At 39.1% G+C, this 13,427-nt stretch overlaps 2 protein-coding genes across 3 annotated transcripts in view; one reads left to right on the top strand and one right to left on the bottom strand.

Annotated features, from left to right (window-relative positions):
- Positions 1–6,895, bottom strand: part of LOC120428143 (uncharacterized) — a 53,736-nt gene extending 46,841 nt beyond the window's left edge. The window contains exons 1-2 of the mRNA XM_039593128.2: positions 6,045–6,895; positions 4,158–5,974 (exon numbers count right to left, since the gene is read on the bottom strand). Coding sequence (XP_039449062.1) covers positions 4,158–5,927 — 1,770 coding nt within the window. The 5' untranslated portion in view covers positions 5,928–5,974; positions 6,045–6,895. The remainder of the gene's footprint in view (positions 1–4,157; positions 5,975–6,044) is intronic.
- A 3,654-nt stretch (positions 6,896–10,549) lies between these two features.
- LOC120428135 (CD2 antigen cytoplasmic tail-binding protein 2 homolog) lies at positions 10,550–11,853 on the top strand. 2 transcript variants are annotated; one of them, XM_039593117.2, is made up of 2 exons: positions 10,550–10,815; positions 10,893–11,853. In XM_039593117.2, exons 1-2 carry the CDS (start codon positions 10,673–10,675, stop codon positions 11,806–11,808), a joined length of 1,059 nt encoding a protein of 352 aa, XP_039449051.1. In that variant the 5' UTR covers positions 10,550–10,672; the 3' UTR covers positions 11,809–11,853. The 2 variants fall into 2 exon arrangements, with proteins under 2 accessions (XP_039449051.1, XP_039449052.1); XM_039593118.2 differs by having other exon boundaries at positions 10,680–10,819.
- The last annotated feature ends 1,574 nt before the right edge of the window (positions 11,854–13,427 follow it).

Here is a 13,427-nt window from a genome sequence, read left to right as displayed (position 1 = left end):
AAAATTTCCCCTTTTATTTGCCGCTACCATCGGAGGGAAGTTTTCTATGCTCGCTCTGATGTCGGTGAGGCGCATAGCTGAGAGCGAGCTGTCATGTTGCAACATGTCAACAGAGAGAGAGAGGAGCAGGGAGCATCGACGAACACCAACAACGGGAATTTTGTTTACAACCGCGATTCGCGACATCTGTTCGGGGCAGGGTTGCCAGAATCGCCGAAAGGTGAAGGTTTTTTTTTAGTGAAGAAGTTTCAGGATTTGAGGATACAAGTTTTATGCAGAATGTTAATGTCTAGAGTACATTTTTTTCACATGTAAGCGGCGCCAACAATGAGGTTTCTTAACCCTCTACAACCCAACCCCGCCTCTAGACGGGCTTCGATCTAAAAATTCACCAAAAATCCATTTTCAACCATTTTTTTAATCTTTAAAAAGCTTTGGAACGAAGAACTCTTTGAATTTCAGAAATTTTTTGGGTTGGAAGTTTGACTTGTCTTATGTGACTTTGCCAATGTTTTGGAAAATGTCATTTTGAGGGGTCAACTTTGGCTGTGTTTTTTTTTTACTATCATTTCCTTTATTTTTAGTAAAAAGAAGTCTGGAGTTTTTTTTTTTTTTTTTTGAAAAGGTCCAATAAACCAAATTTCCAGTTTTTGCGTTTTGCGTGTTTTTAAAACCGCCTTGAGCCAGGGGTATTAAAAAACACCCAAAAAGTAAAAACTGAAAATTTGGTTTATTGAACCTCTTAAAAAAAAAACTCCTGAAGTATGCAGTAATTATTTTAGTGTCCCAGACTATGCTTCTACGCATTTTTTAACAACTGAAATAATAATAGTATCATTCTAGAGTTAAAAAAAATGTGAAAACAAGCAAAAAACATGAAAAACCAAAATAGGCAAACGGCGATGATAGGAGATGGGAGGATAAGCAAAATTCGATCAGAAACAACCATAAACTAAGCAAAACAAATGCAAATTAAAATACTAAAAATAAAACAAGAAAAACGTAAAACAAGAGAAAGAGGTAGAACAAAAGTTGCTCAAAATTACCTCTTGAACACGGGAAAAAAAATATTTGAAAAAAAAGTTGGACATGTAGAGGGTTACCTGAAATTCAAAAATCACTGAGCTCGTTTTTCAAGTTAAAAAGAAGAAAATAAAAAACGCCTTGATTCGATTATTCAAAATTCTTTTGCAGATCTTTGGATCTGGAGGACGAAAGTGGGTCGCAAAACGGCAAATGTCAAAGCAACATTAACTACAAATACAAATCTTTAATCTTCAAAACTTTTCTTTCCTTCGGCCTTCGACTAATATCATAAAGTATTAAAACTACCGAATTTCAGTACTTACAATAAAGATTTAGAATGTATTTTTTAGAAATTTCTGAATTTCAAATGTCGAGAATTTTTAAATTTGAATTTTTGAAATAATTTTTTTTTTGAATGTTAGGAATTTCAGAAAACTTTTAAATTTTGTGATAACATAAAATAACATTACACATCAATTTTAGAACTTTCAAAATACAGAAAAAATCACAAAAAATAAACATATTTTATTTTTTTATGAATTTAACCCTCTAACGCCCATGGTTACTCCAGAGCACCACTAATTTTTGGATTCAAAATTAAATTTCTCTGTTACCATTCATTTTTTCAACCTGCTTCAACCTGCATTAGTTAATATAGAATATTAACTAATAACCACTAAAATTTTGTCCAGTTTGGTCCATCCAGTTACGAGTAATGTGGAAAAACGTAAAAAATCTCGATTTTTCTCTGGGCGGGAAGGGGTTAAGACTTGATTTTTTTAATTTTGAAATTATACCATTCAAGATTTATTTTTTAAAGGTCCAATAAACCAAATTTTTAGTTTTTGCTTTTTGGGTGTTTTTTTAATACCCCTGACTCAAGGCGGTTTCAAAAACACTCAAAAAGCAAAAACTGGAAATTTGGTTTATTGGACCTTTACAAAAAAAAAACTCCAGCATTTAAAAATTATTTAATTTGAGAATTTCTAATATTTTTTTAATTTGGACCTTAACTATATTTTATATTTTGAATTAAATTTTTTTAGAGTTATGAAATTCAAAAATTTTAAATTCCAGGATTTCGATTAGAATTTTGCTTATTTTATGTAATTTAGCAATTATGGGTCATTCTCCGCCAACTCACACTTCAGTTGCCCCCTTCTATTTTTGTGAAACTTTGCTCTAAGGGGTAATTTTGGTCCCTGATCACGAATCCGAGGTCCATTTTTTCGATATCTCGTGACGGTGGGGCGGTACGACCCCTTTCATTTTTTGTGGTTTATTACTAAGACACGTTTTTCAGTGGTTTGTAACTCGCAACCGTGAAGAGATAGAAATTTGGTGTCAAAGGGACTTTTGTGTAAAATTGGACGCCCGATTTGATGGCGTACTCAAAATTCCGAAAAAAAAACGTATTTTTCATCAAAAATAGTTTTAAAATCGCTGCCATTTCCCGTTACTCAACTGTCAAAAATCGTGAGACGTTAAGAAAATAACTAAATAAGTAATTTTAGATATTTATAATTCAAGGAATTTAGAGGAGAATTTGGGATTTTCAAAATTATTGAAACTTTAGGATTTGCATATTTTACTCATTTGTGGATTTAATATTTGAGATTTGGAAACAATTTTATAATTTTCTTTGTAATAGTTTAAAAAATTGTCTATGAAATTTTAGAACTCGATTTTTTTTTAAATTTCTCTACTCTGTCTATGCCTTTTTTTAAAGTAACTTAAAGTACTTAAGAATTTAAAAGTTCCAAAATAAAACTTTAATTTTTTGAAATTTGTATTTTTATATTTTTTAAGAAGTTTAGATTTTTAGAATGTCATGAAATTAAAGATTTATGAATTATGGAATTTGAGAATATTTATATCCAAAAATTGTTAGATTTTAGAAATTTAGAATGTAAGAATGCGTAATTTTTGAAACTTGTTATAGAAGATTCTTTTTTTTTTAATTTTAAATCGCTTAAAATACAAGATTTTTTATATTTTTTTTTTCCTAGAATTATGCAAGCTTGCTTAACAATCTTGAATTTGCTTCATAAATGCAGAAGTTTTCCAATTTAGTATTTTTTTCGTAAATTCGGTAATTTTTTAATTTAGATTTTTTGAGCTTTTAATGTTTTTAACACTTAAATTGTTTAGCGACTGTATTTTTTTATTTTCCTTCCTTAAAATTTGAAACTTTAAATTTGTACGTTAGGAATCGAGAAGACAAAATTCAGTCCGTTTTTTTTTGTGATGATTAGAGGTCATTTGAACAATTTGTTGCCCTACCATCAATTTCCCAAATTAAAAACAAACGAACCACAACCAACCATGAGCTTGACCCAGCTTGACCTACTGCACGGTTGTCAATTTTACTTAATTAGCCGTCACTCAGCTTCACCTTAATCAATCTTCGCCCATTTTGAACGACCAACAAGAAGATACCGATGGAGTTCCAAAAGTTTTATAAGAAAAAAGCCCACTTTTGAACATTTTGTACTTAAAGCTTTCTACATTTCTTTAATTTTGGACGAAGAACGTCGTCTTAGGGCTCTATACGGGGTGAAATGAAACGCCGGGACGTGCTATTCAAGTATCTGAAGTTCTTCGTCATAATTCAAGCTTCCCTGCACCGTGCGGTACACGCGGTTCGCTTGCACCTCGGGTTTGCTTTGCGCCTGCTTTGTTCGGTTTACACCCGTACCCGACTCACACGAACCGAGGGTATTTTGGTTCATCGTACCAGCGCACCACGACACTCTCGGTTTGCCGCGTCGGTTTTGTGTCTGGCACTCACCCATGGCATGAACCCGGTGTATGAGCCAAGGTGCTTCACTCGTTACGAGCCGAGGTACGTGTCGTGGTACGCGCTGGTGGTACAAAACGGGTTCAATACCACGACACGTACCACGGCACGCTGGATTCATGCCATGGGTGAGTGCCAGACACAAAACCGATGGGGCGAGCCGAGAGTGTCGTGGTGCGCTGGTACGATGTACCAAGATACCAATACATAAATGGGTTCAGGCACGTACCGAAGCTAGAAAACCAAACCCGCGGTGTGCGTTGGCACTGGCGCATGGGAAGCTTGGTCATAATGGTTATCCTTGTAGCATTAACACTGTGTTTCCACCTACCTTCTGATTCTCGTGAAACTTCCTTCTGGACGGGCTAACCGGCGGCGACTTGGGCACCGTCGTGTTCATCACCGAGTGGTTCCCGGCATCGATCGAGTTGCACAGACTAAACGGCTGACGCGTCATCGACGCCTGCTGCACCAACTTTCCCACCACCACTGCTTCACACCCAATCTTGCTGCTCTCCTCCCGCACCGACTCACTTCGGTCGAGATTCTCCTTGGAGTGCGCCTCCCGCGCCAGATACGCACGCAAGCGGCGCGCCAGCCGCCAATCCGACTCGATGATGGAGCGCCAGCCGCGCGAAACGGCCACCACCCGGACCAGGTCCGAATCGGCGAGATAACCCAGGACGATTTCCAGCGCGCCCTTGTCGTGCTCGTTCAGGCGCTTCAGGATGTTGAGGCGCTCGATGCCGTCGTAGTGGCGGCGGTAGGCACCGGGAATTACTGGGTAGCGCTTGGGGGAAGCTGGCTTGCTGCGGGGTTGTTTGTCCTTTTTGGTTGACGAGTTGAGACGCTTGAGCTTGCGGGTGGATTTGGGGGTGCGGGGGATGTTCGGGGAGAAGAGGATTGGGGATTCGAGCTGCTGGTCGAGGATTTGGGGGATGGAGCGGCGTCGCGTTGCGACGGAGGCGTCACGGAGGACGGAGTCCGGCTCCGCCGGAAGAGAGCACGGTTTGGTCGGGGTGAAGCTGCTGCAGTCGTCGAAGGACGGCAGCTGGGACACTTCCTCGTTGAGGTCGACCTTGAGGTCGTCGCTGGGCAGGATCGGGGCGTCCAGGAGGGCGCCGAAGCCGAAGGTTGGAACTGGGTTGGGGAGCTCCGGGGTTGGTTCGAAGCTGAGTTCTAGGGAGGCTTCGAGGGAAGGTTTTTGAGGGGTTGTCGTTTGGATTGCGTTCTGGCGCTGAAGTGGTGCCTTGCGATTGGTTAGGACGGACTTTTCCTGCAGAACCGTGTCCCGCTTGCGGTAGCTGTGCATCTTGCTGGGGCTGAAGGACTGGAACTTGCGCAGCACGAGTGCCTTCCGGTTGGCGGGTTTTTGGTTCTCCTGCGCTTCGACGTGGAAGTTGGACTTGAAGCCGGCCGTTTTCGGCGTGCTGGACCGGATAAAGTCGTCGATGACCGAGTTGCGACGGCGCTTGTTGTGAAAGATCGGCGAAATGTCCTCCTGATCGAGCTTCTTGCAGTCATTTTCGAGCGATTCCGCGTCCCCGTCGGAGTACAGCTTCTCCCGGAAGCTGGCATGTTTGCGCTTGGCGGAAGTCTTGTTCTTTCTCGGAGTTAGAATGCCCATCTCGGCGGATTTGCGCCCAGAGCGAACCGGCGTTTCGACGGAAGCGCTCCCGGAAGACTTTTCCGGGGTTCGCAGCGCAAACAGGTTCTGGCAGGTGGGCTTCCGGGCCAGCGTTCGCCGCTGGGCCACCACGTTCTCCTTCGGTGTGGTCAGGTGGAAGTTCGAGATGAGTTCCATGCTGGCCGTGGTCGTCGGAGTGAGGACACTGCTCGTGACGACCTTCCGCGCGGAAGCCGGCTCCTCAAAGCTCGAGTCCGCCGTCTCATTGTCCTCCTCGATCGTGGTCAGCACCGATCGGACCACCGAGCAGGACGCATTAATCGAGTGGTACGAATTGTAGCCGCTGTCGGCCAAGTGCCCACTCCCGTCGGCGGAATTATCCTTCAACAGTTTGTGCTGCTGCTGGCTGGCACCACTGTAACTGTGGTGCCGAACCGGAGAAGGGTGCTGCAGCTGTTGCGACGACTCTTCCATTTTGTTTCTCTTCGTCGTCCTTCGCGGAGCTGTTCACATGCAAGTACCTGCAAAGAGTCACACAAATTCCGTCAAACTAAAATCGAGTTGGATTTCGCGCCAGCAAAAAAATCTTACCTCTACCCGTTTCCCGCGATTTTGCGCAAATCTTCAAAGTTGCCACGAATCTCGGCACAGGGGGCGCAAAGCCCGCTAATTTTCGGTGGTCGGTCAAGCGAGTCCGGTGGCCACCGCGGATATTCCCTCCTCCTAGGCGCACTAAAACATCTCTTTCTTCTTTCTTTTTTGAGCGCGCCAAAATCCGCGGTCAATTTGGCGGGCGCGTTCTAATGTTTATTTAATGAAGCTCCTCGGCTACTTGGATTCTTTTTTTCCGAATAAAACACAACCATAAAGCTTGACAGACAAAAAATAAAACAACACACGAAATGCGTTCTTTTTTTTCCTCCCCACTGGTCACCTTGCTTCTCCTTCTCCTTCTCCCCGAGCTTCTTCTTGACAGCTCCGCGCAGTTGGCGGACTGTTTTTCAACGCAAACACAGAAAATTCAACGCGCGAAAAGTTCCAAATTTCCGGATTCGCACTCCCGAATGCTGGTCCGACGAAATGACCGAACAAACTTTTAATTTTTAAACAGCGAAAAAAAAATAGCAGTAATGGAGGTCGCGGCGCGCGGCAGCTTTCTCTGGTCCGACCGACGAGGACTGAAAGAAACTGGAACTGCTGCGGACTGGAAGCTGATTGAACGAAGAGACTGAAGAAGGGGAGGAGGAAGGAGAAAAAAGACAGATCGCGCAACCACCAACACAGATGTAAGCAGAGAGGAAGCATAAAATGGGAGAGGGAGCGATGGCAGCATAAAATAATGGGATTTTTTCTCTCTTTGGGGTGCGAGTCTTGGATGGGATATTTCAGAGACACAAACCGTCAAAAGCGAGGGGCTGCACAATGGCTTTTTTGATTTTAGTTTTTATTTTTATTTATTTTGGAGTGACGAGAATTTTACGTATATTTTTGTAAAAATAAAAAATATATATTTGGGTGGAGTTGAAACGTTCTTTTCTTGACTTTCTGAAAAAAAATATGTAAATATGGTTGCAACTTGGGCTGCAAGAACGATTTCGTTTTCTTGAGGAGATCTAAGTTGCATGTTAATTTGATTTTGGTTAATTGCCGTCAATTTTCTCGAAATATTTCGAACTGTAAAAAATCCACCAAAGCATTTACCACATTGATCACTCAAAAAACTGTGGTAGAAAAGTATCCACCGCACTCAATTTTTGACAGTTCGACGCCAACGATTTATGTCAAGAAATTTTTTCGTGGTTAACCAAAATCCAAGTACTGTTATTTTGTCAATTGGGTCCTAAAATGAAGCTTAGATTGCTGATATTATTGTTTCCAGCGATATAGCTTATTTTTCTGAGTACAACGACCCTTTGTACGACCACAAAGAGTTTAAAATGGATTTTTAAATCAATATTGAAAAATTAACCTTGCGATCCTTCTTGACAGGAAAGCTCCTACTTGACAGTTCGTTCCAAGGGGACCATAGTTGATCCATCGAAAAAATGTTGTCTTGTCAAAAAAAAATTTTGCTTTAAAATGAAAAAAAGTGATCAGAAATGGTTTTTAATCGTGTTTTTTACCGTTGTACATAAAAATTGACTTAGGGCTTTAGTACCCAATTGGTAAACCGCGGTGGATTTTCTTAAAATAATTCGAACTGTCAAAAATCCACCAAAGCATCTACCACATTGATCGTACAAAAATCTGTGATAGAAAAGTATCCACCGGTAGATGCTTGGGTGGATTTTTGACAGTTCGAATTATTTCAAGAAAATCTACCGCGGTTAACCAAATCAAATTAACAAAAGCCCTAAGTACTCCAATTAACAATGCAACTCTGGAAGAAGAAATGAAACCTTTCCTAAAATTCATAAAAATTGCAAAGTTCGACGTCAAAATTTCAAAAATCCTCATGTACAAACTGTGCGTTTTGAGAAAAACGCATTCGGAATTTTAGCGTCAGTTTTTAATTCCCATCAGATTTGCTTTCTTTATCTTGCAAAAGTTTTTTGTCAAGCAACTTCTATCTGGGGTTTTTTTTTTTGACTGACCGCCGGAGTTCGTCCTTTTTGGGTTAAAACTATTGCTAGAAAAAGATTGCAAACAAACCCACAGCTTCCAAGTAAACCAGGGGTGACCAAAGTATGGCCCGCGGGCCAAACGTGGCCCGCGAGGTGATATTTTGTGGCCCGCGGACCCATTTTGAATGATCAAGTAAAAAGGCCCGTTGACCATTTGTCAAATGATTTTATTTTTTTTTTTCAAATGAATCTTTATTTTTAACTTTGAATGCTCAATTCTATTTTGTGTTTTTTTAAATATAAAACTAATGATTTTTTTTATCATTATTTTACGATACAAATATGTCGTTCAAAAATCTTTCAAATTGAAACATTTTCACATTTCAACTAGTAAATATTGTCGAAATGTTCATTAAATATTTTTGGAAAAGTTTATGAAACGTTCAAATTTGACTTAAATATAAAACTGTAATAATAGCAAATATATAAGAATCCCATATTAATTTAAAAGTGATTCTGACCATTTCAATAAACTGGGCCACAAACGTACTTTGCACTTAGAAACATTACACCTCGGGATTCGAACTCAAGACAGTTGGAAAACGAATCTGATTGACTACCATCTGATTCAGACAGACAAATTTTTGAAATCGGAGGAATAAGGCGGTTGCAAATATTTTTCAAAGCTTTTGTTATTTATATGCAATCAGCTGAAATCCATTTAAAACGCATTCCTCTGCGTTTAGAATTATTTTAAATATGCTCGGGTTTATTAAAAAATAATTTGAATTTAAGTGAACTTTGGATGAACAACAAAAATTGTTTTTTCGCTAAAATGTATTTTTTTGTCAAATCTTCAAAGTGTGTTTTCTAACATTTTCCGTTTTTTTTTATTGAAATGTTGAATATTCTGGCTTGTAATTTATTTTTTAATTTTTAATTTTTTTTCTCCCCTCGACCATGGCCAGAGTTGAGGGACAAAATCTTTTTCAAATATTTGCATCGGCCTAACTGTTGTAAAAAATGCCAAAAACAATAATATCAACAAAGCTGATGGAAAACTGTCATCTTCCGTTTTCAATTATTTTTAAATAACGAAAATCGACGCCAACATTTCAAAAAGCATCATGTACAAACCATGCGTTTTGAGAAAAACGCATTTGAAAGTTGAGCATCCATTTTCAATTCCCATTTTAATATACAAGCAAAATAAGATGTTCTAATAATAACAAACGATGAAAAACGTTGCTTTCATTGATACTTGATCATCCAAATTCAATAAAACATTATTTCCGTCGTTTTATTTAAGAAAAACAAACATAACTTCTTTTGAAATCACCAACGTCTATATCACCCTGCTGTCATTGAGGGGGAAGCTTTGTTATGATTCGTTTTTCTTCGCCGAATGTACATGGCGCTTTGTTCATGATGCTTTTTTTTCGTCACGAGGTTTATGTAGTCTTTTGTTTGACAGGTTGACAGGGCTATATAAACAGGGACTGCTGATGGCAGAGATTTTGTTTATGTTACTTTATTTAAAATCATGATTAAACAGACTTTACTGAAGTAACTTTTGCTCATTTTTGGTGGAGAAGTAGCTTATTAGGAGTACTTTTAGAATATGCAATAACCCAGAAAGTGTCAAAATGTACATGATGCCTTTTGAAATGTTACCGTCGATTTGGCTGCCATGTTTGTTTGAAAAAAAAACATAAAAATCGTGATTCATAATCCGTCAATCAAGAAATGGTTTTTACACGTTTTTTGTAGATGCATTTTTCATATCCTGATTGATTTTTCATTGCAATTTGCTGTTTCTGGGCTCTGTATCCAGAACAATCATTCAATGTCATTGATCCAAGCTTGGGCACAACATTTACTTTCCCATCCGACGGAAGGCGTGGTCAGACAAATCTTGTCTCGAAAAATGCCACCGGGACCGTCTAGGATCGAAATTCAAAAAACAAAAATAAGGCTAATAAGGTTTCTATTTTGAAATTGTTTCAGGAACACGAATATAATGAAATCGACGACATAAAATTATCACCAGAAAATGTGATCTAAATTTATACTACCAAAAAAATCACTAAAAGTTAAAGTGTCTGTTTTTTTGTGTGAAACTGCCTTACTCAAAGCGTTATCAGTCTCAGATGGTAGTCCCGGCCAGATGTCTCCTACCAGCTCCAGGTCGAATCGAATGGATATCTGGATGGAACACTTTTTTATTTGAGTTTGAAAATTATGCTTTTTTTACACTAAAATGCCAACAACTCGCTTTTCAACCGCCAAGGGGGCCGACACTTGCAATATTTTCATTCGAATCATTTCGTTCATCCAGAATGATGTTGAAATAGTGCTAGTTTTTTTCTCATTCTTTCTGATACATCATAAAGATGGAAAATTCGCTCATTAATTTAAAAATGCATTCAAAAAATCCCGGAAATATTCCCGGGAACCAATCCCACAGCTTCCCAACAAACTTCCCAAATTTGACGCATCACCCCTTGCGCGATGATGACATTTCTCTCGCGATGACAGCCGCACTGCGGGTGAAAATTTTTGTTTTTGTGTACGCTTTTTCACCGCGGCAGTTTCGCATTTTTCAACCAGTTCGGAACGTTTGCAGAAATTTTCCACCCGTGTCCGCGCCTCAAAATGTCCAAACGCAAAGCGGAAGTAGTCACCGAGGAGGACAACTATCTGGACGATCTGGTGCAGGACAAGCAGAGCAACCGGCCGTCCACCAGCAAGCATACGTTGGACTCGGATGAGGAGGACAGTGGCGACGACGATGGGCAGTGAGTATGCTTCCGGGTTCCAAGCGCTTGGAGGGTTTTGGGTACGGGTGGAAGCTGATCCATGATGTTACTTGCAGGTACAACGTCCTGGACGATAATGACATCGAAGGAGAGGAGGAGGGAACCGCTCGGATCGACGGAGAAGTCAAGATTACGCCGTTCAACATGAAGGAAGAAATGGAGGAAGGCCACTTTGACGCTGATGGGCACTACTTGTGGAAGAAGGGAGTCGATTTGCGGGACAATTGGCTGGATAATATCGATTGGGTTAAGATCAAGAACGATCCAAATTATAAGGAGAAGAAAGATGACGCCGTTAAGGGGCTCGGCGATTCCGACTCCGATTCCGATTCGGAAGATGGAGAAGGAGCGTCGAAGAAGTTTGACGCTTCCGTGGTTTACCAGGATATTCTGAACATGATGGTACCGAAGGAAACGATCAAGAAAGCACTCCAAAGGATTGGCAAGAATAATGCCAAACTAACAACGGCCCAGCGCTGGAAGTTGAAGAAGGCCGGAAAGTTGGATGATTCTAGCGAGAAAGTAACAAAACTGACCGAGCTGGCCAATGAGATACTGACCCGCGATGGCAACATGGACATTTACGATGAAACGTACGAAATGATCCAGAAGAAAATCAGCGACGCTAAAACTTCCAAAGACGGCGACGGAGATTTGGACATGTACGCCGACGATTTTGATAACAAAGAAAAGGATAAACTCAAAGAGGGAGAACATTCCACCGACCAAAAGCCGTCCACATCTTCCGCCGGCGAAAATAAACCGGAAGCAGACGTGGCAAAGCCCGAGCTGATGTGGGAGTACAAAGAACAGCAGGAGGCGGAAAAAATCCACGGTCCGTTTACCACCGAGCAAATGCAAAAGTACGCCGAAGAGGGCCGTTTCAGCAGTGGTGCGTTTGCTAGGAAGGTAGGAGCCGAAGATACGCGCTTTTACTCCGCTTCCCGGATTGATTTTGAACTTTACCTGTGAATATACTGCTTGATCCATTTCATTCAATACATTTTAGTGCGTTAATAATGGCGTTTTTATTTGTTTATATTGATTGAGAAAATTTCCTGTCTGAGATGTATAGCAATCGTATAGCTGTTCTGGTGAAAACATGAAACCTTCTCTTTCTGATCTTCTCTAAAAATTAATCTGAAAAATGGTTTACTATAAAATAGTTTCCTGACCTCTTCAATTTAGCGGTGCTCTTTATTTTCAACTATAGATCAGCAATTCATGCAATTGTCATGATTATGTAGATATTTTTATATCATAATTTATAACAAGAAAAGATGATTCAAGTTTTTGGATAACCGAGATTGCCGGTCGCTGACTGAGAATCATTTAATTTAAAGTCCATTAAACTTTTGTATGCAAAAAAGGGTTATTGAACCTTTTAAAATTGCCACACTTGACCAAACAGGTTTGTATCTGTTTGTTTGCTAGGTTAATCCTGCAAAATGTATGCAGGCTGACGTTTGTATAAACAAATCCAGGCAAACAAACAAAGCAGGCAAACTGCCAAAAAGTGCGAGTCTGTTTGTTTGTTTGCGGTAGTGTAATAGCTCCTTTAGTTGATTTAAAAATTCAACAAATTCTAATAATGAACTCAAATGTTTTATTTGTCTATGCAAAAAAAATCTAATTAATAAGTTTTGATTAAAGCTATTAGGCATTAGATTTATTGCTATTTTTGTCTGTTTTGTATTTTTATGTCCATATATGAATAATGTAAAGCTTTGTGTTTGATTCCAGCAGAAAAGTTATTTATTTTAGACCCAATTTAAAAAAATAATCAGCAATAAGTATCACAAACAACTTCCTGCAATTCAGTTATGCTACTTTAAAAACATGCAAAATATCTAGGAAATAAATACTCTATAAAATTTAAAAAAAAACATTTACAAAGTGCTACACTCTCAATAATTAAAATATACAAATTTTCTGCAGATCAATACATTTCAAAAGTGTAATACTTTAGATTTAAAATATATGTAGTATAAAAGTTGATTTCACACCTAACTTACAACAAACCTTCTATAATATTTGAAATAATAAGTATACAAAATAAAACAAAAAAGATGGCAGAAACAAGTATATTTGTGTTAAAATTAACGAAAGTCAAATAAACAATTTTAAATTGTTAAAATTTCTGGGAACACTCGTTGTAAACAATAATATCACAAATCTTAAGCTTAATTTTAGGACCCAATTGGGTACTAAAGCCCTATGTCAATTTTTATGTACAACGGTAAAAAACACGATTAAAAACCATTTCTGATCACTATTTTTCATTTTAATGCAATTTTTTTTTTACAGGACAACATTTTTTCGATGGATCAACTATGGTCCCCTTGGAACGAGCTGTCAAGTAGGAGCTTTTCTGTCAAGAAGGACCGCGAGGTTAATTTTTCAAAATTAATTTAAAAATCCATTTTAAACTCTTTGTGGTTGTACAAAGGGTCATTGTACTCAGAAAAATAAGCTTTATCGCTGTAAACAATAATATCAGCAATCTATGCTTCATTTTAGGACCCAATTGTCCCACAAAGTATTTTATATCCAGAAATCAATAGTTATACGACGCATAATGTCATTTTTAC

Source organism: Culex pipiens, chromosome 2 (genome assembly GCF_016801865.2).
Source record: "Culex pipiens pallens isolate TS chromosome 2, TS_CPP_V2, whole genome shotgun sequence".
Classification (NCBI taxonomy): domain Eukaryota; kingdom Metazoa; phylum Arthropoda; class Insecta; order Diptera; family Culicidae; genus Culex; species Culex pipiens.
The sequence above is the reverse complement of the archived record's forward strand: the minus strand, read 5'-3'. Positions and strand labels throughout refer to the sequence as shown.

Bases quoted from the DNA above. Each gene is read 5' to 3' on its own strand.
- LOC120428135 (XM_039593117.2), top strand. From the start codon at position 10,673: ATGTCCAAACGCAAAGCGGAAGTAGTCACCGAGGAGGACAACTATCTG. The intron at 10,816-10,892 runs GTGAGTATGCTT...TGTTACTTGCAG, and splicing joins AGTGGCGACGACGATGGGCA to GTACAACGTCCTGGACGATA.